At 49.3% G+C, this 27,010-nt stretch overlaps 1 protein-coding gene across 8 annotated transcripts in view; it reads right to left on the bottom strand.

The window, feature by feature from the left end:
* The window catches only part of CAMK2G (calcium/calmodulin dependent protein kinase II gamma), a 118,319-nt gene that overhangs the window by 79,800 nt on the left and 11,509 nt on the right, over positions 1–27,010 (bottom strand). Inside the window, exon 1 of one of the 8 annotated variants that reach the window (XM_062000831.1) lies at positions 10,896–11,066. The exons of the other annotated variants lie outside the window; for them this stretch is intronic. Within the exon in view, the coding sequence (XP_061856815.1) occupies positions 10,896–11,007 (112 nt within the window). The 5' untranslated portion in view covers positions 11,008–11,066. Of the gene's footprint in view, positions 1–10,895; positions 11,067–27,010 lie in introns of those variants that run through there. 8 annotated transcript variants of the gene reach the window in all.

Below are 27,010 nucleotides of genomic sequence, written 5' to 3' on the forward strand. Positions count from 1 at the left end.
ACACTGCTCAGGATTTGGGGACAGCAAGTCTCCCAAGCTGCTTCTGACACAGCCAGGCTCTGCAGCCACAGCAGGCAAGGAAAGCCTAGAAAGCACATCATACAGGTCCTGGTACATGCAGGCTTAAAATGTGCATCTCAAAGAGAAACACGACTGGCACTTGCAGCCAGGAACAGACAGGAGACAAAGATGACCAAAGAGGTGTCCAGAGGTAAGGCAAAGCCACAGGAAAGAGCATGGAGCGTGGGAAGGACAGGGCACTCACCAACCCAGAGCAGCACAAGGAGCATGTGAGAAGAGAAAGGCCCGTTCCGAGGTGAGACTCACTGGCCTTGCTGAAAGGGAGCCAGGGGCAGCACTGTGGCTGGCTGTTCTCAGGCCAGGCTGCTCTCCTTCACGGGCCATACCTCCCAGCAGCAGCATGGACCATCACTGACCATGCCACCCACAGTGCAACAGAGAGCAAACCTGGTAGCCTCAGATGACTTGACCAACTATTGTGATGGCCAGGTAACTGGTTTTCCAGGTTACAGTTATTTGAAGAACCTCCTGTGCTGCACACTGTCCCCACATTCATTCTCCACCATGGCACAAAACCTGTTCCTCTGTTGAGCTGGAGCAAAGCCACCAGACTCTGCAGTCACCAAGGTGGTGCCCAGAGAGGGCATTCAGCCTAACAGTGTCAGCCACCATCCAAAACAGTGAGCATGCTGTTGGCTGATCAGCTTAGGAAGTTTCTGCCTCCGGCCCATCTGCTTGTTCTCACCTCCTCAGCCCAGTGCAGTGCCAGATCAGCTGTTTGGGTGGCAGCCCTGTGAGCAGGGAAGGAAAAGAGGCTGAAAAGGCAATTTTAAGTGTTCTCTGAAGCCAACTGAGCTTCCAAGGCGGTTGATAAAATGAATAACCTTAACAGAAACTGCCCACTGCAAACATGCACCAAATAAAGCTGCTAGTTCCCAAATGGCTGCTGACCAAGGCACAGCTGCGACGGGGCAGGGGGAGGGGGAGAGCACATGAATCCTTGGGTGAGTCACTCGCTCCCTGCATCCCTGCTGGCCTAGATAAACGCTGCTGCCAGGCCACGATGGGTGCTGCAAACCGAGTCCTGAGCCTGCAGCATCCCTGCTGCTCAGCTCCTGGCAGGCACAGAGAAGTCACAACAGCCATCAGGTCTCTGAGGTTCCCATACAGCTCCCATGGACTTTTACATCTCTCCTTGCCCTTGTTCCTGCTTTCTCAAGTCCCCTTGAGGGCTGGGATCTCAGGCAGGTAAGGATGCAATATAAAGCTCCCCCTCCTAGATGAAGAAAAGATTGGAGGAAAAGGAAGTAGGTCATAAATTCAAGACAGTGATGCAGACGCTGTAGCAAGTCAATTCTCGTCCCTGTATTTGCATCAGTTTGTTTACAGTGCTGGCTCCTCACTTGTACCACCTGAGCAATGAGTTCTGATGGATCACACCAGGACTGCCTCACCTCAGTGTTCAAGTTTAGGAAGAAGGCAGCAGTAAGCCTGCTAACTAACCAAAGCACAAAAAGCATCAGAACTAAGAGCAGAACACATAAAGTCTAAACCACACATGTAATGTTTCTCCTACAGATGCACCAAGGACGGGGAACTGGTTTAAAACACACTCCCGTTAGTTAGATCTCTACAACACAAAAGAAAGCCTCAGGTACTGAGGCACCACAGCTGCAAATCCTGCAGCAAAGTCCATCAGTGTTTTAAGGGTGGAGGGTTTTAAGCAAATCCTGTAGTGCCTAATGCAATCCCTATGGGAGAGCTACTGAAGTTTTACCTCTCCCCACCTGTTGACTTTGTGACAAGTTTCTTTCCCTGAGTTTCAGAAGTGTACAAACACACCAGAGGAGCAGCGAGAGAGAAGGAAAAGGAACAGAGAGTGTCCATTTTCTCCATCAGCAGTGCTGCTGGACATGCTGAATGCTCAGCATTTCAGCAACAGAGGTCATTTCTACCTTCTCCATCACAGCTCTGAAAACTTCCCCCATGACTCTTGGTTGTCAGACAATAAAACACTGAGCACTCCAGGTAAAAACATGGTTGTTCTCACAGCTACAGTTGCCAGAGACAGCACTGGCTTCTCCTCCAGTTACCCTAAGTAGTTCAGAGAATGCCAAGAAACAAAACAACAGCTTCTCCTTTGTCCAGTCCATCTATTCCCCTGGATGTAACTTACAGTGGTTTTCCCACTCCCTACCACAAAACCTCCCATCGTTTAAGATGCATCTGCACAGCTTCCTCATCTATAACTCTTAAGACATGAGATGGAAGTAGTACACTGTTGTTACACATGGTTAAAAACAAGGAATGGACACAAAAGAGAGAAAAGCACAAGGCAGAAAGTGAAATGCTGTGAAGGACACCTGTCTCAGCCAAGAGCATAGCAGCAGCAAATCCTACCAAGCGAATGTACGTGCAAGAGCTTCATGCAGGGTCACTGATATAACCAAATATCGAGGAAAGGTCAACAGTTTAAGCTGCTTGTGCAGTCTTTCTACAGCCCCCTAGACAGGCAGGATTGCTTGGATGCTTTGATGCCAGGTTTCCCTAAGGAAACTGCAGCCAAAACAAGCGTATCTGAGCTCATTTAGTGCAATACAGGGAAGTGAAGAGGAAAGAGATGCCCGTTTCTGCAGCCTTCACACCAACACACCTCAGAGAAAGAGCAAGAGAATGAAATGGTGGTTGAGACATCAAGTGCTGCCCTACTGTACCCTAGGACAGGCAAAGCTGACTGTGCTAGTCACAAGAGGACTCTGACCAGCCCCTGGTTCTCTTGAAGCACCCCATGCTGCTGCACCTTCCAAGGCAATTGCCCATGTGCTAAAACCCAAGACATGAGGCATTCATGAGGTCTCTGAAGTCTCCTGATAATACCAATGTGTCACACCTTCTAAAGGGCTGTCTCAACCCAGCTCTAGCAAAGGTATCTTGACACACAGCAACTCCCTGATGTAAAACCAAGCGGTCCAGTGACGAAAAAAGGCTACGAAGAGCCAGAGCAAAGCAGCTTCCCATTTCATACTGCTCCACAAGGTGATGTGGGAACACAGCAGTGGACAAAGCCACCAGTGGAGACTTCTTCCTTTCCTTCTGTCAGGGGACTTGTTCCATCCAACAGCACCCGGGTGTAATCTCTGCTTAGCTTCCCCGAGCATCTGGCTCCCGAGCACGGAACACACGTCATGTGCCCCAGTGTTTATGCATCTGTGCTACAGGCAGATTTACATCAGCTGGCTCAGGCCCTGCTTCTGCAATCCATCACCCTTTGTCATATTTGAAAGTGGCATTTCTTAAGCCAAACTCCAGGACCTGGGACAAGAGATTCCTCACCAGGCTGTCAGGGAGCCCAAGAAGCCAGAGAGAAAAGGTTTCTGGGAGGAAGAAGTCACTGGGATTGCAGAGCCTGTGTGGAACAGAGCTGGGGTGGGGGGGTCTGTGTTCTTCGGAGAAATAAACATGTTTGGAGCAACAGCTTGATGCTGTTCTGCTACCAGCAATTATGCCACGTTTTAAACAGCAAATGTTTCCTTTTAGTAGCCAGAGTTGGATTTAATGTCCAGTTCCAGCATGGATTTGTGAAGTCCAAGCTCCCCTCTTCCACTCCTGCCATCTCACCATGCCTGTGGATCTCTTCTTTGTCACATTTTAACCAATAGATTTGTGCTTTTAAATAAAACAGTTTTTCACTTTGAAACATAAACAAGGGGCAGAAAGGCCTATAGAAGAAAACACAGACTTTGGCTCTTTATAGTCAAGTCAGCAAGTCACTTTGCAGAAATCTTAATTCAGAAGGTACCCAAAAGACAGCTGAGGGTCACTGCTGGCGACCTGTGGCAGTCAGGCTGCACGTGGCACTTGGCTGTCTCCACTTCTGCCAGGACCCAGGGGACCTGGGAGTGCAAGTGTAGGCAAAAGCAAGCAGCCACCCTGCCACAGGAGCAGTAACTAAGGCCAGCTATAAGCTGGATATAAAGAGGGGGTGGGGAGAAGCTGCAGCGAAGACCTTGTGTCATACCAGGACAGGCAGGGAGAGCGACTGACAGAGCAGGTCGTGGTCTGGCTGGGGGGAAGGGCAGGATGGGAGCTGCAGAGCAAAAGGGAGAGAAAATGAGGACAAAGGACTAAAAAAAATACCTGAACAAGTAAAAAAGACAATGTATTGGAAATTGTCTTCTGCAATACTGCAGTGACACGAACAGTGCTGCTCCAGCTGCCACAGCAGTGCCAGATGAGTGCGACAGAGGCTGCTTTGCACAGACAGGGAAGGAGGAAGATGCACTTGATGGCATTCTGCAAGAAGGGCACATGGTCTCACCAAATATTGCTCTCCTTTGCTCCCTCTGGGAGGTTCCCGAGGCAGAGCTGGCAGGCCAGTACTTCATGGCAGTAAGACACTCTTTCCTGTCCTTGCTGTCTTGAAAACAACAATATATTTGAGATGCAAAACTAACTGAGCAAACTTACAAGCAGTTTCCTCGCTTTCTTTTCAGAAAAGGTCAGTGTGACAAGCTCAGACAGGCCTTATGGCATCTGCTTGCCAAATCCAAGGCAGCACTCAAAAGCATTCTTGTTCAAGCCCCTTACGGATCTGCCTCAATGATGAATAACCTTTGGGACCATGGAAGCAATTTGCAGAGCAGGGTTCAGAGAACTTCCACGCTACAAGTCTCCTATCTGAAATACAATTTCCATCCAAAACAAAGCTTTCTGTTTACAAACAATCCCTACTTTTTACTATTGCACTTAGCAAACACATGAGCAGCATCTCCACACACACCTTAGTGTAGTTTGTGGTTCTTTGAGCAGCTTGTCAGCATACTGTCTGTATCCACGAGGGCCAGACAGGATGGCACTACAACAATAAGCTTTCTTCAAGAGCTTTTAGCAAGCCCACGAGCTTCCTAACCTGCAGGCTGGAAGCTGTCTGTTGGTAGAATGCCAAGAGGAAAAACAGGATGCCCCTTTGCCAGGGCCAGGCACACAATCCCAAAGGTACAGGACTAAAGGCACGCTGTCATAGCTTTCAGTGAAGAACTTAAAGAAGCAAGGTCTGATCCTCTCATTGGGGACACTGTGGTATGAGAAGCAGAGACCAGCCTATGGAATAGAAGATGACTGTCACCCTAATGGAAATGAATACACAAATTACCACCTGGAATTAAGTTTCCCCATGAGGGGCAATTTGTTGTCTTTTGTAAAGCACCCCCTGCTACGCCCCTGGTAAAAGTGAAGTGCCACCAGAGGAAAGACATCCCATCAGCAGCTCTGCTCTGAGCAGCCGCTTTCCTTTCAGCGAGACGGGAAGGGAAAAAATAAAAAGCTTAAAGCCTTCATTAGTCACTGATAGGATAAGTTGTATTTACAAAGAGTGCATTAGTCATCCACTGGTTCTATTCCAGAGGGAGCAGAGGAGGGCTCTGTCTTCCCAGCTTCCCTGGGAGGCAAGGCCTCCATGCCCAGAAGCGCAGTCGCTGCAAGTTTCATTCCAGAAAGGGCTTGTGACAGCACAAAGGTCCCACATCCCTCCAGCCAGGCACTGCCTTCTGCCCCCTGAGAGACACTCACTGGGAAAACACAGGTGAAAGCAGATGCTTCTGATGAGGCTTGGCCCACGCTGCCTCTCAGGGCTCGCTCTGACACACACATCACAGCAGCACCGCCAGCTCTGCTGTGAGACGCAGGGAAGGACTGAGACTGCAGCTTCTCCAGTCACTGCCACTGCTCACATGGAAGCTCATCCACGAAGATAAGAGTGCAAGGCAAGCAATTCCAAGGCACTGCAAAGACAGACACTCCTCCTTTCCTCCCTAAAGTTGCAGCATCCTGTGCAGAGTCTAAAATACAGAGACCCTGCCCAAGCGAGGGCAGTTTGAAGTGTCTGGACTACGATGTGTCTCTGCACAGCTTCTGTGCATGCCCCAGCTCTCTGAGGGCACCTCATCTCCAGTAGTCAGAGAGGAATTGTCTCTTCCCACACACCTCCTCCTTGTGTGCTGGCTACAGCTGTTGGGGAAGGCTAGAGGGAGCAGGACCTGCTCCTCAGCATGGGGGAGCCACCGAGGAACACGGCGCTGTGTGAACCTGTGTTCACGTGCTGAGGACACGGAGGGTCAGGCAGGCTGGGCGATGCACTTGTCACAGAACACACTGAGCTGATACCACCTCTGAGAGCTTCTGAGCCGTGGGGAATCTGCCTTCAGCTCATCTGAGAAACGCTGGGAAGTGGCTGAGCCCCTGAGATGAGGGCTGCCAGCTGAGGGCACGTTTCACTGCTACTGTCCCACAGACCTATTCATTCCCGTTAGAAAAACAAACCCAAAGCAAACCTGTCAGCACGTGCACATCTGCCCTGCCACCCGCGACTTGGTGCCTCCTCCCCCCGCCCAGCCACTCATTCATCTCCACACGAAGTAGCAAAGGGATTAGGCAGATGTTGCTCCTCTATCCCGACCTTCTTAACCTCTGCCCACGTGCCGTCAGGGACGGTGTGCGCTCTCCGTCCCATCCCACGGACGTCAGAGACCAACTCCCTCCTGGCTGCAGCCTCATTCACAACCTGGCTGGTAAGTCTCATCCCCTGCTGCACAGCCTCACAGGAGCTGGCACCTCCTCTGCATGAGTGCAAAGCAAGGTCTAGGGTACAACTGTAAACCACGAGTGAGAAGGACAACACAGGCAATATATTGACTGAAAGGCAGCAGGGACACTGGACAACTGAATCCTCAGAGCAGGGACAGTGTAGAGCACCCGTGGAAGTAAGAGTAAGAGGGGGAGGGAACTGCAATATGAGGGACAGGCAGCAGAAGCAGCAGGTCAAACGGAACTGAGGCTACTGCAGAGTAACCACAGAAGCTGTCTGGGCCATCAGTTTGCATATAAGCTGTTTTCTGCTCCTGGGTGAAAGAACCCAGAAAGAAAGGCTGCAGAAGTCCTGCAGAACAGGTCAGTGAGGACTTTCACGGTCATCACTTGACCACACTATGCACACAGGGAAGTTGCAGCCCATCCAGTGAGGATGTGCTGCCTTCACTGACCAACATCCAGCTTCAGAGAGCCTGAGATGCTGCAGGCTGCCCAGAATAAATGCATGGTGACGTGCACATAGAGGGAACAAACACTCTTATGATTCAGAGCAACAGCTTGATAAATCTACAGCTGGGGACATTTCAGGTTAACAGGAGGAAAGACTCTTAAACTTGCGCAGCAAATTGGAGGAAGCACATAGCAGACACAGGACCAGGAGGGAGGGGAAGGTCTCTGGCAGGGACAAGAGGATAACTTTTGCATGGCCAATGCTGCAATGTTCACAGCCAGCTGTACATTACCACCCAAACCACACAGGGAAGCAGCAGGTATCTGTTATTTTGATTCCAAGGATCAGACCAAAGCTGGTCTGATCAGCCTTGCAGACCCCACCGTTCTTCCCCATCTTCTGCAGCCCTCCAGGCATCTGCCCTGGGGTGCTGCAGGGCTGACACATGCACAGGGCAGAGTCACAATGCCATGAAAAATGTTCTCTGGAGCCTTGGGAAAGAAGAAGAAGAAAATCTGAGGCCTCTTCAAACCAAAATTCCCCAGATAAATCACAACTCAGCTGCTGGGACTTACACACCGACACAGCCAACAGCTCCAGAGTCTTCTCTGTGTAACTGTGGTTGGGAATACATCTGCCACAGCTGCATTTCCATTCCTTGGGCAGGAAGGACGTGTGCAGGACCAAGGCAGGGCATGTTGCAGCACACATGGGTTACTGGTCTCTTTTTTTTTGTCACTTTCCTAGTTTTTATATCCCTTCTTCACATTTCAGAAGCCATGGAAGTCAAGGTAATCCCCTGTGCATACCCCAGCCACACTGCTTCTTTGACTTCCAGGGCATTAAAACCACCAGCATCTCTAACACACCACAGCACAGATGTGCTCAAAACCCCAGGCTCTACCCTGAATGGACAGACGAGTGGCTCACACCAGCATCATCCATCCACCTGCCTCCTCATCTCAGCTAAGAGAACAGAAATGACCCTTCCCTGGCCCCTGGTGATGACACAGCCAGCACTGTAGACGCTGCTCAGAAGGACTCAAGTGGCCACACAGGCTTTTCTCCACAGCGTTAGGGGCTGGAAAAGTTCCAGGATGCTGGGTTCTAGTGAACAAGACCCTGTGCAAGGGGACACCATAAGCAGCTGTTCTTGAGAAGCCAAGACCTTTGCTTTCAAAGTGCAGCAGCAGAGTGAGAGCTGGAGTAAAACTCAAGTGATAAGCAAACTGCACAACAATTTCCTCTGGAGCTGGCACTCACAAGCAGGAGACAGACACCCAGCTTCTGATATCAGCCCCGCTGGGCACCTTCTGTCCTTGCCAGAGAGCCTCAGAGCTTTATGGAGATGTCTACTCTGCAATGAAAGGTTTAATCACAGCATGAATAGACATCTCCACGTTAGCACTACACTCACTATCAGGAAGAGCAATAGCAGGACTCAGGGACTCCAGTGCCAGTCGTACAGGCCTGCTGGGGACCCACACGTGTGCCTAAGCTGCCAGCCCACACTGAAATCCACAGCACTGGCACTTCCATGCTATGATCTCCAAGAATGAAGTTAGTGAGATGTGTCCTTCATGCTGCAACCACGCCTTCTGCTGCACTGCCAGCAGACAGAGCAAGTGCTCTCTGCATCAGCTTCAGACACTCAGTACTTGTGCATAGGGCAGGAGAGCTGGGAAAAGAGGAGCGGAACGAGGGGAGAAAACACACCTGGTGAGAGATGTCTAATTACACTTTGCTAGTCCAGTCCTGCACAGTTTCCCCCTCCAACACTGAACACATCCAGAGACAAGCTCTATATGATTTGTTATTGTTCCTATGAAGACACATGCAAAGGGACAGGCACAGCTCTGGGAGCTCACAGCGGCTGTGAGTGAAGCGATTACAGTCTCTCTCTCAGCTCCGCTGCCCACAGCCAGTTCCACTGGCAGTGCACTGAGACAGCAGCGTCTATCTCCAGCTCAGTGAGTGCAGAGATTCACAAATACACACACAGTAGTTCCCCTTAAGGTGGTCTCTGAGCACAAGCTCTCCCACACTTGCTCTCATTTCAAAACTACCACTGCAGGGGAGGAAACAAACAGGAGCCAGCTTTGTGCAAGCTTTAGAGCCTCCAGAGAAGATCCAGCTAAGCTCAGCCACACACACAGGACTAACTTGTTCCCACAGGGCTGGTCCCCCAACTCAGCAGGCTGGCAGCCCTTACTCTGCATTGAAGACTGTGGCCACTCCCTTCAGTTGCCTTTTTGACATCACATCACCCATCAGATTGGACAACACTGGTAGTTTGTTCAATTTATGCCTCAGCTCTGCACTTAAGCATGCTGTGCCTATGCTGAGCTGGTGTTCTCTCAGATTTGACAGTCAGGAATGGTTTCAAATAGCAGCAGAGAAGAGATTGTCAAGATAAACAGGAGGCTTCGAACACCCAGAACTCCCCCTCCAAATGGCAGGTATCAGACAGAAAAGAAGTTCTCAAAATCCTTTTTCCCCTTTTTGTGAAGATTGGGCCACTCTGAGAGACAAATGTGTGAGAACAAAGGAAGGGGGCATGGAACTGAAAAACGCTTGGAGCCAGGAAGGTCAGAAGAATGACACTACCTGAGCCATAATCAACAGCACTGAACTCCATCCCAGCTAACCATGTGCTCGTTTCATCACCAGCATGCTGCCAGGAGCTTGGGACTCTGAGCCTTACTCAGATTACAAGCTATGGCTGGCTACCTGAGGCCACTGAGACAGGGAAACTGAGAAGCAGATCAGCCCTAATCCCACAGTGCTATACCAGCTTTGGATGTGTGTTTTGGGACTTGTGAAACAACAAGGTCCACGAGGGCTCAGAGGTACTGTTGCTGGAAAAAGAGCAGCAGTCTTTCCTCACCAGTCTTTCCTTCATTTCTCTTCCACAAGCAAAGCCCTCAAAATGTGTAATTTACAAGTGATCTACCCTGTTACCAAAAGTAAAGGACACAGTTCTCTCTCAAAATCCACACAGTGTAAATCCATGCAAAAGGCTCCCTGAAGCTGGAGATGCACATGATAACAGAAAAAAGCCCATAAATCATGGAAAGCAAAGAGCTGGAACCCTGGGATCTGCAAACTGGTGAATTTTGCAGGATCAGATGTGGCTGGGAATGAAGAGGCAGAAGAAAACAGCCCATTCAATCTGCATCACCACCAGCCCACTGCTGGGCAAAGCAGCACTCGGCACTGCTCCTATATCCACTGCTTCACCATGACAGAACAGCAAGGGAAAAGGAAACCTAAGAGCAAATGCACAAACATGAGAGTACAACAACATAACTGAGAGAGACCTGTGACCTCACTCAAGAATTCAACAGGATACTTTAAAAGCTCACCAAAGGAGACCAACAGACTTGCTCAATTGCTGCAGAAAGCTTATACAAAATAACTCCGTTTGTTTCAGGACTCTGCCAGCCAGAAGGGAGGGAACAGCATGATGCTCCCTGCAAAGCCCTGATGGCAAAGGAGCTGGGGTGGAAGGTAAGAGCCAGCCCAGCTTGCCTTGATGGCAGACACAGCACGCTGCTCCCTGGGCATGCAAGCCCACGTGTACAGAGGGCACTCCTCCCAGCTCCGGCACCTAGGAGTGAAAAGGCTTGAATGCCATCCCATCAGGGCGAGGAGGGGACACGGCTCTGCCTGCTGCTCCAGGGAAAGCTCCATCTTGAGATGCACAAAGGCACAGAGGCAGCAGCTGAGAGGGAAGGCCTAGGGAGATTAACATGTTTATCTCCTTGCTTAAGTCTCTTAACGGCCAATGGTAGCAACAGGACTAAAAATAAGAACTCAGACATTACCAGTGACTCACCGTGTGGGCAATGACACCGTGAGGGATCACAGAGACCTGCTCCCACTCCTGGAGCCCAGCTTGTGGGGATCGTGGGAAATGACTTCCCCAAGAGATGAGGGAGCTGCAACATCGAGATCTCTTCATCCAAGCAACTTTAGGACTGTTGTCACATTCTCTTCAACCATGAAGTGGCTTTGAACACATAATCAGAGCAGTCTCAGACTCTAATTTTGGGTTCAGTACCTGTGTTTCTGAGAGTGAAACTGAGGCTTGTACGACAGGGGGCAAAGAACACCACCAGATCAAGCCCACACTTTCAGAACGTTACAATGTCCTGCTGGAGGCAATGCCAGTCACTGCTGGGCTTCCTCTCTGTCTGGACCATGTCTACCACTAAACACATTTCACAGGCAATTTGTGCACGTTGCATCAAAAGAGTTTCTACAGCAAGGACAGGCACACACACCAGCAAAGCTAACACCACAGCAAGGCACCACTTAGACTGAAGAAGCTCCTGCTCCCTCCAAAAAGCCTGCCTACCCTTCAGGGGGTATTTTAGTAATTCAGCTACATAGAGATGCAGTAATTGAGGATTCCAGTAGCACAGCTCTATGAGCTAAAGGTCCCACCAGAGCTCTGATTCCCCTCACCTTTTTCCTCAAAAGGCCACTGGTAAGATCAAGCCAGATCTGAGTATCTCTAGGAAGACAGAGATGGCTGTTCTGGCACTGCCTGTGCTGCAGATTTGTCCAACAGCAGGTACAGAAGGTCCCTTTGTTGTAATGCTGGCAGGCACTGCAGTCCCATCCCTCCTTTGCTTGGCTCCTAACGGCCCTGCATCCTCTCTGCCTGTGATGCTGGCGCAAGCATTTGTGCAGCAGCGCTGAACTGGAGAGCTGAACTGATCCATCATTAACCTGGTTCCCTGTGTAACTATATAAAGAATTTGTGCTGGTGTGGGGAGGGAACGAATGTGCAGAAGGAAGGCCACCTCTTTCAGCAGCAGCACACAACTGCTCAGGAGGCTACAGGGTACAACTCCACTGTCCTCTGCTGTGATGCTCCATGAATCTGTCCCCACAAGTGGCTTCATGTCAGACTGTGTGATGTTCTAGTCTTCTGACTGAATTAGTCTACCTCTAATTTCCATTCCATCATGAGAGACAATCATTCATCAGAGCTCTCCCAACATTCTCCCTGTGTAACTCATGCAAGAGGTCATCATTTTGATAAGTACAGAATGCAGATCAATCTTTACCATCCCCTCACCACACAGTGAAGAGAAATGTCCAGTTTTGCAGATTAAAAGCAGCCATGTGAGAATAAAGCAATTGAAAAAAAGGGACAAAGAGTCAGCAGCACAGCCAGGACTTGCAGAGCCCCAGATCCTGCCCCTAAGGGAAAGAAGAAACACCCCAGTCATGTAATTCCAGGATATGGCAAGAGCTCTGGATTACAGCAAGGTGAGCATGACATTGCTATCCAGGCAGCACTGCTTTAGAGATGAGCCTCTCGGAAACACATTGTTTCCCAAGAAGCAATTATGCAGTTGTCTGCTTACAGTCAGAACCAAGAACCTCACCAATGAGTACAACAGTGTCCAATACCCATCAGGTTTGTCTTCTGCTCTTTAACAAGGACAGCCAAAACCTGATGGTACCGACTCTCAAGTCTACCCGTAGCTCCTATCCATTCAGTACACCGGAGAGCTTGCCCTGAGCAGCATCCCCTCCTGTGCCTACAAGCATACAGAGCAATTGCCTCTCCAGCTGGGCAGGAAACCACCAGGCCAGAGCACTGAAGAATTTACATGGTCTGAAGTTAAAACTGGAGACTTAATGCTCTCAGTTTGCCTCCCAATGACAGAATGGAGACCACACATCAAGAATGACTCAAGTATTAGAAGGATAGGATCCTTGGCTCGCTGACTAAAAGCAGTGGAAGCTTTAAGGGCAAAATAACTTGGACAACAACATATTTAGAAAAGCACATCACTGCCTACAGGAGAAAGCTCTTACAGTCTGTACATAACCCTGCATTTGAGGGCGAAAAACAGAAAGATGGCAGCAGAGGAACAAAGAAAGTGAAGACAGGTTGGGGAAAGCAGTTCTGAAATTGCCAGGGCAGGTATGGGAGGGGAGAGTTTCAGAAGGAAGCAGCAGGTGACCCCTCCGAGAGGCAGGGCTGGTAAGGGCCGTGCCAGCCTCGTGTCATGCCCTGCCAGCCTCGTGTCATGCCCTGCCAGCCTGCCTTGCTGTGGGGCAAGATAAACCCGCCTCTGAGCAGCACGACAGGGAAGACAAGATAAGCATTCAGCCCAGAGAGGGAAAACACCCACATTACCAGGAAGAGAGGGGGTTTTGAGGAGTTTGGTTTGTTTATCAAAGGAACAGGTTCCCTGGGTAGGAGGACTGGGGACGGCTGGTTCTCAGAAGGGCAGCGCAGCTCACAAAACCAAACACCTGCAGCTCAGGTGCTTCTCCAGTCTTCTCTGCCACCTGCCAAGTTCAAACACATTCTTCCCTACCCAAGGCAGCTACTCTGACAAGAGGCTGTCCTCAGGGGCTTCTGGTTGTCTGACAGCTGGATGCATCTTTGAGTCTTAACCATGGAACAAGATCCGTTTGTAGCTCTGTGGTGACCAGAAGCTCCCACGGATACAACCATTTGGGCAGAACCACAGTCCAGTCCACAGATCTTTCTTCCTGTGTTCATCAGTACAAGTTAAACCTGCTGGCTTCTCTTTGCTCCTCACACTTTTAAAAGAGCAATAGCCACCAACTCTCTCAGGAGACAGCTTTATTATCTCTTGTGATTTTATGTCAAGGCATCATGTTCCTAACATGCTCTGCATCATGACTGAGTTACTCAACAGGATAATTTAGGTTCAGTGCCAACGTGAGGCACAGCCTTGCTGTGTGATTCCCCAGCCCATGACTGCAATTCAGTGGTCCTGTCAGCAGTCAGCTTGCCATGTACTTGGAGATCCTTCAGCACATGGAATCTTCTTAGAAGGATAAAATATTTGCTCCTAAGTTTAGTTCATAAGATTCTGTAAAGCTTTGAGGGCACCATTACACTATCCCCAATTATCTACCTCAGCAGAGACTGGAGTGACCTAAAACATGACAGCTTATTAGCAAATATTTCACATGTGCATTAAAGGAAAGATCCTCCTGCTCAGCACAAATTGTGAAAGTCTCCATTTATCACACTGAAAGTGGATGTTAGCATATAGACAGGTCATGTCCAAACATCAACAACAACCACCTGAAGTGCCCTTCAGGTAAAATACAGATCCAGATTGTTGGTGCTGGCTGCAGAAGAGCACCCAACGTGTCCTACGACGCCTCAAAGCACTGGACTTTCAGGTGCTTTTAAAGAGCAATTCATTGATCCTAATAGCAACAGCAATAAAAGCAGAACACATCATTTTGTAGAAATACAATCTGAGACTCAAACCAGTCTGCATTTTAAAAGGCTGAGGCCCAATATGACTCTGCTTTTCCATAGATGTTGCCTGCCCAACAATTAGATTGCTTTGATTAGATGTCAACTACTGCTGAATGAGACAGACAAAAGAGGAATGAATAAAGGAAAAGAGGGGGTACTGGGTTTTCTGTCTGAATTTAACACCAACACTGAACAAACACCTGAATAAAATGACTTGCTTATCACCAGACAAGCTATGAGTAAGGCAAGGTCAGACAACAAGCAGCTCACCATCTTTCACCCTCTTTTTAAGGGAAAGGGCAATATTGACCCAGAGATACCCATTTGCTATAGGCACTTCAAATAAAGGGCATGACTTTGTCTTACAAATGGCACCTCCTCTTTAACACCAACTACTTACAAACTAAGTGCTGATGTCCAAACTTGAAATGCAACTTGAAGTGGTACCCAGACATTTATACTGACCCATTCTAGCCAAGAGATGTCCCAGACATCCTGAAAGAGACGTCAGGCTATGACAAACTCTGTCTTGTTTTCCCCATGCTCCCCTGCATGCTCTCCAAAAGCCATAGGAAGAGATGAAGTGGCAGCTACTGCAAAAGACATTGCCTCCTAGTGAGGGATTCATACATGTAAAAGCTTTCCTTCTCTACCAGCCAACAATTAACCCATCAGTGTGAGTAATGAAACTCTGGGCTGCAGCACTGAATGAACAAGCCAACGAAGAGACAGAGGAAAGCCATTTATCTAGACCCAACAGGCATCACATATTTAACAAATAAAAAGGTGATGCTGAAGCTCAGTTGAAAAACCCCGTTTTACAAAACACCTGGAAGCACAATTAACACTGTCTATGCTGACTGGTGGTGACACCACACCACAGAGATGATTACAGAACACCATCAAATGTCTGATCCCAAGGAATGCCCAAGAATTCGATTTTCAGCAAAGGGAAATATTGGGCATGCCAAGACAAAGTACACCCAGCAGAAGCACCAGAGCTCAGCTCTTCCATCTCTAAACCAGACAAAGCTAAGGAGAGTAAGTGGCAATAATAAGGTTCATGTTTTAGCACCAGCTCACATCGTGGTGTTCATCTGGGCAGTTGCTTTTCCCCAACCTTTTCTAACACATCGAAGCCAAGAGAGCACAGGCATATCATCCGTGCAGCTCTGGGTCAAACTCACGAATCTTCGCCCTGTGGCAACGGAGAGCAGGACAGCAAGAGCTGGGAAAGACACCTGGCCAAACCACACGCACGCAAACCTGCCGCTGTTGAAGGCTTTTGGCCATCAGGCCATAAACACTTTGCATCCAGAGCTAACTTCTCCTCTCTCCCCCCAGCAGTGCCCTGGGCAGCCCCAGCAGCAGCAGCCTGCTGCCAGCCACTTCCTCCTCCACGTTTGGCCTCCTTCCTCTTCAGCAGGCTCGTGGCTCTGCTGGGGATGCAGGAGCTCACCACACGGCATCTTTCTGGGCTCCCTTTGAGCTGAAGCTGTTATTTGTGCCCCTGCATGCCCCAGGCATCCCCCAGCTTCTGATTTCCATGAACGGCTTCAGCGGTGTGTTTTCCTTCCAAGCAGTTGAGTCTCCCCAACAGTCCCTGCAGTAGGGTTTGAGTGCTCAGTGGCAAACACTCCAACCTTCCTCTTCTGTGTACATAACGTATCTTGGAAAGTCACATGAACTGCCCAAAGTCCCTTTACCTCCACGTGGACAATGCAACTGCTAGAGACAAGGTCAAGGCGGTTTGAAATGCGTCATTATGGCACAGGAATGGCTCCTTTGAGGGCAGACACTGACACCAGAAGAAGAGGTAGAGGAATCACCACTGAGCTTGATAGCAAGCTTCAACTGCACGATCCTGCCACAAATGGCAGCTAACAGGAGGGTGCCTTATTAGAAGATGGTGTCCAATGAAAACCCTAAACTTCACGTTGAAGTTCTCCCCCAATATACAGAACACCTATAACCACAGAAAGTCACGGTTCTTAGGAACTTAGCACAAACAGAGAAGTGAGAGAACAACCAGAGAAATCCTTTTCAGTGGAGATGGACAAGCTGATCCCATGTTAAGGGAAACTGTTCCAAGCCTGCAGACAGGCTGCCCTATCTCAGAAAGAAGTTATTAGAGTCCATGTGTGGGTACAGCACCAAGAGTGAAGACACTAAGGCAGGCATCAAGGCAGCTTCCCCTTCTCTAGACTGTTCCTGTGATGCCTTACTGTTTACTCATGTGAACATCCAGGTTGTCTTCCTAAGCAGGAATGTTTCAAATCCACTATAGTTGTTGTCAACCCTCCCTTTTCCTTCAGCAGAATTATCCACATATTGGGAAGCAACACACAACCTTCCCAACCAAAGCAGCACATGGCGTGGCTGTAGCAACACACTAACACACAAACACAACCAAAGGAATAATGATGTAAACCCATCACTTTCATTCTCCATGCTCTGTGTTGCTGACTCAGCTGTGTGCATTCCAGCAGACAAAAAGCTGTGTTGTACTACTGCTGCTCCTCCTGAGGCTTGGGAAAGCAAAGTCAAGCCTATGCCAGTCTCGCCTAGGCTCAGTCTGGAAGCATTTAGCACTGCAAGTCCCAGCACTGCAAATCCCCAGTGGGAACTGCAGACCATGGGCACATTTGTAGGAGAAGAATTACTAAGACTGTGCTCCTCCCCCACACCCTAAATTAAATAAGCCAAGAATGAGCACGCAGCCATCCAGTCAGTCTTGGAGAATCATTTTTCTGACTAGGTCTGCACTTCAAGGATGCCATTTTTCATTATTGTTAATAGGTCTCATTAACTAGAAGCTCTTAAGCACAAGACCATTACTAAATGCAGTTTACATTGCACAAAAGCAATGCCCTTATTGTGGCAAGGGCAGGAGGGAAGGAAACAGTTTGCCTTTCTATAAACACCAATAATTCAAAACCAAGTACTATTTGCCCTTCATTTGGGTTCACAGCTATTCCAAATGAATCGACAGTTAGGAGAAGGATGGCTTTAAAGACCTCCAGTCTGCAATTAAGGTATGACTTAAAAATGAACAGTACTTCATTTTAGAACACAGCAATTGGGGAGGAAAAACCCCCTCAACAAAACACCTCCTCATTTCAGTTGAGGAGAACTTTCAGAGCTTTTTCAGGTTAGTGATCACATCATGGATTTAGAGATATATGATTATATCCTTGAATTTCAGGCACACAAGCAACTTAAAGGAACAAACCTACTTCTCTCTCTCTCAAACAGCCAGGCTCTGAAACGAGGTTGGAAGCCCAAGAGAGAAGGCTGTACTAGAATTGCTCTTTTCTGAAGCTGCAGAGCCGCTGACCACAGGGGAAGCTGGCATGCTTCTTGCTACGAGAGCTAGCCCAGGTAGTAGTTGAAAACCCACTCTCAAGAATGAGAGAAGCAGTTGCCCAATTTGTTGCAGTGGTTCAGCGCTCCACAAAAGCTGCAGAATCACCAGGGCTTTCGGTGAGTAACACAGCTGATATCCCCACAACCTGTGCCTTCAGTCGGCTATAACTTATAATACCATTTTCCACAGAGGAGCCTTGACATCACACTCTTCATGCTTTTGATTCAAATACTGCTTAAATCACCCTAAATTTCTAGTCATGAACAGGCAGGCAGTTTGTTTGGAGGCAAGCAGCATATCATCCACAGAGAGAAGCAGAACATTTACAGCTCTGGTGGAAGAAGTCATTTCCAGCCCCGTGGCACACGCAGGCAGTTTGCAGGACTGAACTCCACATGCTCCCTCACACTGACAACATTCCTTTTCATAGGAGGGAAAGAGAAAGGGAGGAGGGGGAAAGCACTTCCTAAATGTCTTATGTAGACCTGCACCACACAGAACTTCTACAAGGAGCATCATGGGATGCCACAGTACTGGTTCTTGAGGTTTTTCCTCCACTACCTTCTCTCCTGCCCTCTACCAAAAAAACCCCTCCAATAAACTAGCAGAGAAATTCTTCACAATCTGCATGCCAAGAAGTGATGTGCAACAGTGCTAACATAGTTCCACACACCAGCATGAGTCCTCAGCAGCATTACACACTCTAATATGCTACAGATTAAGAAAGCAAAGCTCAAGTGCAAGCAAAGACAAGCACAGTCTCCAAAAGCCATGATGGGCAGTACTGTCAGCTCCTAAATTTACACTCCTTGCCAGACCACTAATTCATTTTGTCTTGCATTTCTGTAACCAAGCTGCTAATTCAGGTAGAACAGCAACAACTCATGCTGGAACACTAGGACAAGGAGATGGCAGAAAAGACAGACTGGAAAAGGGCAGTGGCTGCATGTCCATGGATGGTTTGGTTTTAAAGAAAACAACTTCAAGATACAGGACAGATGACTCCCAATGCTGGAGTCAAATCCTCACGCCTTCTCTCATCTTCCACTGTCCTCCCATGGTGCTGGGGAAGGGTGTATCTCCAAAGCAAAGCTTGTATTCTCTGAAGTTATGGAGAACAAAAAAAACCCAGACACAGATCTAAGTTTCATGAGTGTCCCAGTCATCTTGTACAAAAGGGAGAAGAGATTAATCTCCCAAACACAAATAACCTGCAGAAATAAGTCTGTAAGCCCCTTGCTTTTTAAGAAGGATTCCTCTCCAAGTGTGCTGGCTTTAATTACACACAAGTTCCTCATTCTTTTCCTCCAATCTATGATATTTGTCTCAAGGCAGCAAGTTTGAAACAAATTCTTGAGAAGATAAATTTTCAATTCGTTGCATAACCACATTTGTCTCTCATTACAGAAAGGGCACACAAGAACATCTAACTAGTTTTCACAGCACACTTTAATTAACCTTAATCACATTCCATCTCCCGCTAGACTCTCCCTTTCCCTCTGCTCCCCCCTCATACGGGTACTCCTTCCAACACCTCTGCAATGTGCTTTCTGACTGCCTTCTAAGCCAAACCTTAATCACACTACTTGAGGGGAGAGCAGTATCCCCAGCATACAGGCTCTGTGAAGTGTAGAACAGCCTCCTGGTCATTCCCTCCCCTGAACCAGCTTTCAGTTAATGACAGGCCATCAGCTCTGTCCCATAACTTCTCCTTCTGACACACTAACAGTAATCTTCTTAAATGCAGCCAAGATTTTATTCCTCTCTGGGTGGCAAAGGATGTTCTGCTCTTGAAGACTTTATATTAGTTTGACATTATCATATGATCAAGAGGGCTTGCAGCAGTGTAACTTGTGCATCTGCAGGAGAGCCTTAACCATCCATTAGTGTGAATGCTTACAAACTCTCCAGGAGGCAGGAAACCTTTGCACAAACAGACTGACTAGTTAAGCCCAAGAGACACAGCGAGTGGGGGGCACAAACAGTTCCCTAAGAGCATCCCACAATCTGCATTTTCACAACTGACTCACCTGGATCCTGACATACAGCCAGCTTCAGGATTTATCTCAGTTCTTGCCACCAGACTGCTCCTGTTTGCACTCCTGGGGACCATTGCCAATCCCAGAGATCTAAGTTCTCGTTTTTGCCACCTTATTTCACTCACTTCAGAAGGGAGATGTTACTGTCCCTATCCCTGTAGTTACACCTGATACAGCGAAACAATTCTACATCTAAGTGAGCTTTACCTTTTCTGATCAGTCTCCACACACACATCATGTGCTGTTTGCTACCATTTGTGTAGGAGCCTTCTGCATCAATTGCTTTTAGTTTTCAAACTCTCTTATCACACAGAAAAATAACAGAAAGGCAGAGAGTCCAAAGGCACATCTAAAAGTGTTTCAGAGCTGTATTCCATAAACAATAAGTAAATCAGAAGGACAAGTAGTACAAGGAACACCCCAAATTCTTACTCCTGTAACCTGCAAACTAGACTACAACTCCTCTTAACACTACATGCTTTAGCCCACGGTATTCTCCTGCCGAGTGCCCACGGTCTTCTCTCTACCTACGTTCTTCTTATCACTGTTACAGCAAAGAATATGACTTGGGCTCTTTTCCTAACTCTTCATGGCCTGTTGCCAAGTGTTCTAGAAAGCACTTCCAAATTTGCATCTCAGTATTGCCAAGTGTAAAACATGGCTAATGCTTCCCTTCCCAGGAGTGGCACTGGGAGGATAAAGGATGCTTAATGAAAGCTATTGTTGTGTTATGCAGTCGATGGAGGGAACAACAAAGGAAGACTAAGGGTACATGGCTAAAACAAAGGCTGCAGAACACTGTCCTGATGGTGCAGTGGAGCACAGTGCAGTGAGAGATAGGGGAGAACAGATGTGGGGAGGACAACAGTGGTGGGAACCAAACTGCTGGAGAACAAGGCTGAATTCCCATCCCTTCCCACAAGGTAGAGCAAGTCCCTAAGAAAACCTTGGGAAAAACCCTGCTTGGAAGAGGAAGTCCCTGACATCAACTGCAACGTTACCAACATTTGAACAGAAACCATAAGGCTGTCCCATGCCTGAGGGGCTACACAGGCTCCTCTCACAACCCCCACACACTTCAATTCAGCCGTCCCTGTCAGGGCTGGCCAAGCCTGCAGACCTACTGCATCCAGCTCCCAGTTTCCCAACAACACACCTGTATGGCATGGCCCTGTGAATAAAATACTGTATTACACAGCCACTGGTCATCAACAGCTGGATTTCTTTTGAATTAACCAAGGAAACCAGTGTTTGAACCCAAATGATGGAAACTTGGGAGGGAAACAAACCCACAGGGCTTCTGCCTGCCCCTAACACTGGTATTCAGTAGAACACCCTTCTTCAGTGAATGAGACACTTTGAGGGGCCTGTGTCAACAATAAGCCTATATTCATCACTTATTCTTTAGTGACTCCAGCCAGCTGAGAGAGGGGAGGATGCTGGAAATGCTGCCTTGGTTTGCTCTTTGAGGGACATGAATGAGAGGAGCAAGCTAAATGGAAAATCTTCTTGAGAGCACGGGTAAATGGTTCTGCACACAAGTGCTGAATGCTTCTCCTCCAAGAGAGAGAGCACCTCCGTGGAAACACACTCTTCTGACAAGAAGAAACACCAAGTCTCAGAGGATTAGAAGAATTAAAAAAGAAAAAGGCCAAACCATCTATTTTAAGACCAAGTTCCCCTAGTGATACTGGGATAACTTTAAATGAAGCAGGGCAAGATGTAAATACAGAGCAGGATACCAAGGACTTTCAGTGAGAGAAGGCTGAAAACGCACGCAGGCACTGCACCAGGTATCACCTACAGCACAGCCACCAAAATATCTCTATTCAAAAGGGCAAAATGCACCAGGCACTGGTAAGATCAAGGTGGGGAGGGGAAAGAGACAGCTTGGCTGCCTCCAGCTCCTACCAAAACTGGATCCTGTGTATGCAAAGTGCTCAGGTACTTCTTGGTGTCCTATAGAAGTGAGACGGCAAGAAGATATGTTAAGAGGAAAACTTATCACTAGCTAAAGCAGATTTAAATGTGAGGATTACTTAAAAACATACCCAGCACTGTTCCTAAGCTCTGGTGACTTTGAAGGTGCCATGCAGGCAGGGAGCAGCACGGCCCCATCTCTCTGTAGCCAGGCTCCCCTTTGGGCAATTGGCACAGCTCTGCACTGCACGGGCGCAGTGCCCATCCCCTGAGACTGCTCTCACCATGTTTGCACCACAGCCACAGCTTCCCAGGCCTAACAGCATCAGCCCTGAAAACCAAGCTAATGCTGCCTGCTACCCTGACCCCCTGAGGGTCTCTGCTCCCCACGCCTTCTCCCAGGAGTGTAATGCAGGCACACAAGAGCTATCTCCATGCCATCAGCACTTCTCTCAGTCCCAGCTGCAGGAGATGTTGGTTCCCAGAGCTACACCCAGGCAACCACTTCCATGGCTGCTCTGAGAAACCTATCTGGAAATCAGATGTCTTCCCATTCTCACCACTTCGGTAACTCCTTACTGAAGGATTCTTCTGAGCCTGGTTTCCTGACCCAAGGGATGAAACAGAAAAGGAAAGAGAGCTGCTGCAATCCAGAGAAGGGAACAGACACCTCCAGAGAAAGAGGCAGGTGCTTCTTAAGCCAACACTGGCACCAGGGACTGCATATTGCCAACCCATGGCCTCATTCAGCTGGGTGCTGTCATTTGCCCATACTAGATTCATGCTTTGCTAGCTAGAGCTGCCATTCATATCAACTTTTTCAGGTGTTACAAGCTGCAGATCTGGGGTGGGAAAAGGTGTTTAAAAAGAATAAGCACATGCCTTCTCCAGTCTAGACCAGGCAGCTGGCAGCAATCCCGGTGCAACCTAATACATCCAGTACAAGGAGCAAATTGCCTGTTAGGGACAGCCCTGTACACTGACACACAGCTCTGCACCACGACATCCCTACACACAAAAAGCCCTGAGGAGGGGCAGAGATAAACTCCAGCACAACCACAGAAAGGGGTGGGTTTTTCTTCCTTTTATCTCTTTTGTTTTTCCCCCAGGTCAACTCAGTTGCAACATAATCTCTCACCCTGGAAGCTCAGTGTGCTTTTCACAGGGAGTCGTGCTGCACAGTCGTTGTGGCTGTCTCCCTAATCACAGATGATGTGGTGGTAAAGGACCCATGTCCCCCACAAACACCCTTACAACAGAAAGATCAGGTATGCTAGCAATGAGTTGGGAGTCCTTTCTGCATCTCAGTGACATTTTCATCACCATAACTGGCCACAGATAGAATATCCCAGGAAGCAAACCCTAAAAATAACTTCTTACAACAAGTCAGCCAGTCCCCAGGCAAAGGGGAGGGCACATTGCTTGTACGTGGTTAGCACAGTTGGGTCATTACGAGGGACGCCCAACGCCCAGGCAAACAGGAGAGGCAGAGAGGAGACAGGGGAGGAAAAGCAGGTGGGGAATCACATCCCAGTTTCTCCTGCATCACCAGTAACTGTCAATGGGAGATGCTTTCCCGAGTGGAAATAAAGAAACCAAAGTCAAAACCCAGAACCAAGGCTTCCCAGAATGCCTATAAATGCAGAGAAGGAGGGAGCATTGCCTGCTGAGCACCAGATGCACAGGCGTGGGCACTGTCCCCAGCTGCAGCCACCCTTAAGGAAGCTCCTGTGGGGTCCCTCTAGCTCTGGCCCTTGGAGCTCCAGGTAACTCTGCACATGCCTGTGGGAAGGCACCACACTTCCCAGCTACTGAAACACAGGAACCACAGAGCAGTTTCAGAAACTTGTAGCTGGCGAACCAGAAAGCAATCCTACAAGTGCTCCCAGCACTGACAGTCTTTCAAATGGCTTCTACACACTGGGGCAGCAGAGGGGCAGGAGGAGAGCATCCTTGGCCATGTTGTTAAAGCCACATGCTCCTCAGCCAGCCTCCCTGACACGGACCTGAGGGGCTGCAACCCTTGCAGAGCTCCCCTTCAGATGGCACATCTGCCCCAGTTGCAGGAGGGCTACTGCAGCACGTGGCCCTTTTCCTCCTCCTCATGGCAGCAGTCCCCATCCTGCCAGGTACAACACCCTCACAGCTGCCTCCAGCTGTGGGCTTGCTCCCTGGCATCCCCATCCCTCGCCAGCATCACCCCCTGGCACCAGTCACGGTGTGCCTGACAGCCCAAGCAATGGCAGTGATGGTGTGCCTGACAGCCCAAGCAATGGCAGTGATGGTGTGCCTGACAGCCCAAGCACTGGCAGTGTTGGTGTGCCTGACAGCCCAAGCACTGGCAGTGATGGTGTGCCTGACAGCCCAAGCAATGGCAGTGATGGTGTGCCTGACAGCCCAAGCACTGGCAGTGATGGTGTGCCTGACAGCCCAAGCAATGGCAGTGATGGTGTGCCTGACAGCCCAAGCAATGGCAGTGATGGTGTGCCTGACAGCCCAAGCACTGGCAGTGATGGTGTGCCTGACAGCCCAAGCAATGGCAGTGATGGTGTGCCTGACAGCCCAAGCACTGGCAGTGATGGTGTGCCTGACAGCCCAAGCAATGGCAGTGATGGTGTGCCTGACAGCCCAAGCACTGGCAGTGATGGTGTGCCTGACAGCCCAAGCACTGGCAGTGATGGTGTGCCTGACAGCCCAAGCACTGGCAGTGATGGTGTGCCTGACAGCCCAAGCACTGGCAGTGATGGTGTGCCTGACAGCCCAAGCACTGGCAGTGATGGTGTGCCTGACAGCCCAAGCACTGGCAGTGATGGTGTGCCTGACAGCCCAAGCACTGGCAGTGATGGTGTGCCTGACAGCCCAAGCACTGGCAGTGATGGTGTGCCTGACAGCCCAAGCACTGGCAGTGATGGTGTGCCTGACAGCCCAAGCACTGGCAGTGATGGTGTGCCTGACAGCCCAAGCACTGGCAGTGATGGTGTGCCTGACAGCCCAAGCACTGGCAGTGATGGTGTGCCTGACAGCCCAAGCACTGGCAGTGATGGTGTGCCTGACAGCCCAAGCACTGGCAGTGATGGTGTGCCTGACAGCCCAAGCACTGGCAGTGATGGTGTGCCTGACAGCCCAAGCACTGGCAGTGATGGTGTGCCTGACAGCCCAAGCACTGGCAGTGATGGTGTGTCTGACAGCCCAAGCAATGGCAGTGATGGTGTGTCTGACAGCCCAAGCACTGGCAGTGATGGTGTGCCTGACAGCCCAAGCACTGGCAGTGATGGTGTGCCTGACAGCCCAAGCACTGGCAGTGATGGTGTGCCTGACAGCCCAAGCACTGGCAGTGGGCCCCGCCAGGAGCCTGCGACTCGCGAGGTCGCTGCAAGCTTCCGAGTCACGTGCGGGGCGCTCACAAGCTCCGAATTCTAACAGGACATCCTGTGTGAGGAGGGAGTGTGCAGTAAAGACACCCTGACGGGATCAGCCCTGAGCAAACACCTGCTTAGACTCTTCGCCAGAGTGAGCAGGGGAAAAGCATGACAGGATTTTCCAGTTTCAGAGCTGCTGCCTGTTGTGCCTTTCTACACGTTCTCCAGCTCCCGAGCAGCTGGTGCAGACACCAGCAGGGAAAGGAGGGGCTCTGAGCATCAGCACTGTGCTGCCATCCCTTTCTTCTCCTCTTCCAAAGTCTTTCTGAACAAGTTTCCCTGTGCTGTGGAGAGGACCCAGACACAACTGCAGGCGCTGGGCTCGCTTGCACTTGCTCCCTCTTGATTTACAGAACTTCCCTGCTAACAGCTGCATTGCAGATGAACCCTCTTAAAGTGGACATGCAGCAAGTGAGACAGCAGGGCACGGAGCTGCTCGGAAGGAGACGCAGCCATAGCGGTGACCTCTCCCCCACACACAGCCTGACTGCCACCCGTGTCACAACGCCAGCCACTCCATCTCCATCCCACTAAGGAAAGAAGGTCCTGAAGTCAACAGCTTAAAGACAAACCCCACCAAGTGAGCTCATTTCTAGCTCCGAGCTCCTTTCTTCTCCCCATCGTCGGGTGCCAGTGGGTTTGGATGAAGCAGCTAGGTAAATATCGGGCTACAGCTGGTTAGCAGACAAGGTAATAATGTGCCAGGGAGGCAGGTCTCACCAGTGCCAAGTCACTGCAATGCAGGACCAAGGAATTCAGAGATGCAGAAGGGAGGATATGAACTCCTCTGGCTCGGTCGAGCCGTGTGTTCCCTTGTTTCCAAGCTGGCCTCCGCCATCCCCTTCAGAGAAGCTAACTGCATGGGTGAGACCCGGCTTCTGTTAGCTGGGGTCTTCAAATGAGACAGAACACTCCAGCAGCTAACATTTCCTATTTCATCAGGGAGATGAGCAGGCTGAAAAACCTGGGAAAGACATGAAAACCTGACCATTTTGAAGTGATGGGAGAGAAAGCTTTGTAAGCTCAGCTTTGGGACTACTGAAGAAACTAAGTGTACGCAGCCACAAAGAGTTAATGAGGCATCATGTGCTGCTTTAAAGCCGGGTAACCAGCTCTGCAGCAAGATAAACTGCCAGCAGCAGCCAGAGCCACCCGGGCCTGTCAGCAGTGTTTGATAATTGTTATCAAGAAGGAAAACTACCTTGTTCCTCTTTTTTTCACATCTCTGCTGGTGAACTTGGCTGCCTGGAGACGACAAGTGTGTTGTGAGCTCGACTCCCAGGCTGCTGCTGTGGAATTGCTTCCACGCAAAGGACAAGCCGACCAACACTTCACTCCTCTACATCATCCTTGTTAAGTGCAAGGGCAATTGAGACAGAGAAGCCTGTGGATCGTTGCTCTGCACTGATCAGGCAGCACTGAAAATCTGAATCCAAGCGACTTCACGGCAAGCAGCAGACGCAACACAATATCCTAATCTGCAGAGCTGGCAGATTCTAGGCCAGATGACACACAAGTCAAACAAAAATGGGCAGAGCTGGAAGTCACTTTTCAATCCTTCCGTCCAAAAATCAGGAATATTTAAAGTAACACAAGAGCTATGAATCACTGCCTTGCACTGAGGCAGCACATCCGTCACCATCCAGCTTTGCCTCTGCACTGCCGAGAGTTAGAAATTAAAGCTGCGTAACTTCAACTCCTCTAATCCCTCTGACACAATCTCAGCAGAGGACATCTGACACCCAAAGCTCACATGGAGAGGCCCCGAGACAGGCAAAATTAAACTTCACAGCGCACCAAGTCTTGGGCAAACAACAGAAACAAGTCTTGCTTGGCATCACCACACTACACTCTCTATTAGTACAACCTCCCGGTTGTACTGCAGACAACTTCCTCCTTCTACATGTATTTTTTCCCCCTCCAGCCATGCTGGGT

Source organism: Colius striatus, chromosome 8 (assembly GCF_028858725.1).
Source record: "Colius striatus isolate bColStr4 chromosome 8, bColStr4.1.hap1, whole genome shotgun sequence".
NCBI lineage: Eukaryota > Metazoa > Chordata > Aves > Coliiformes > Coliidae > Colius > Colius striatus.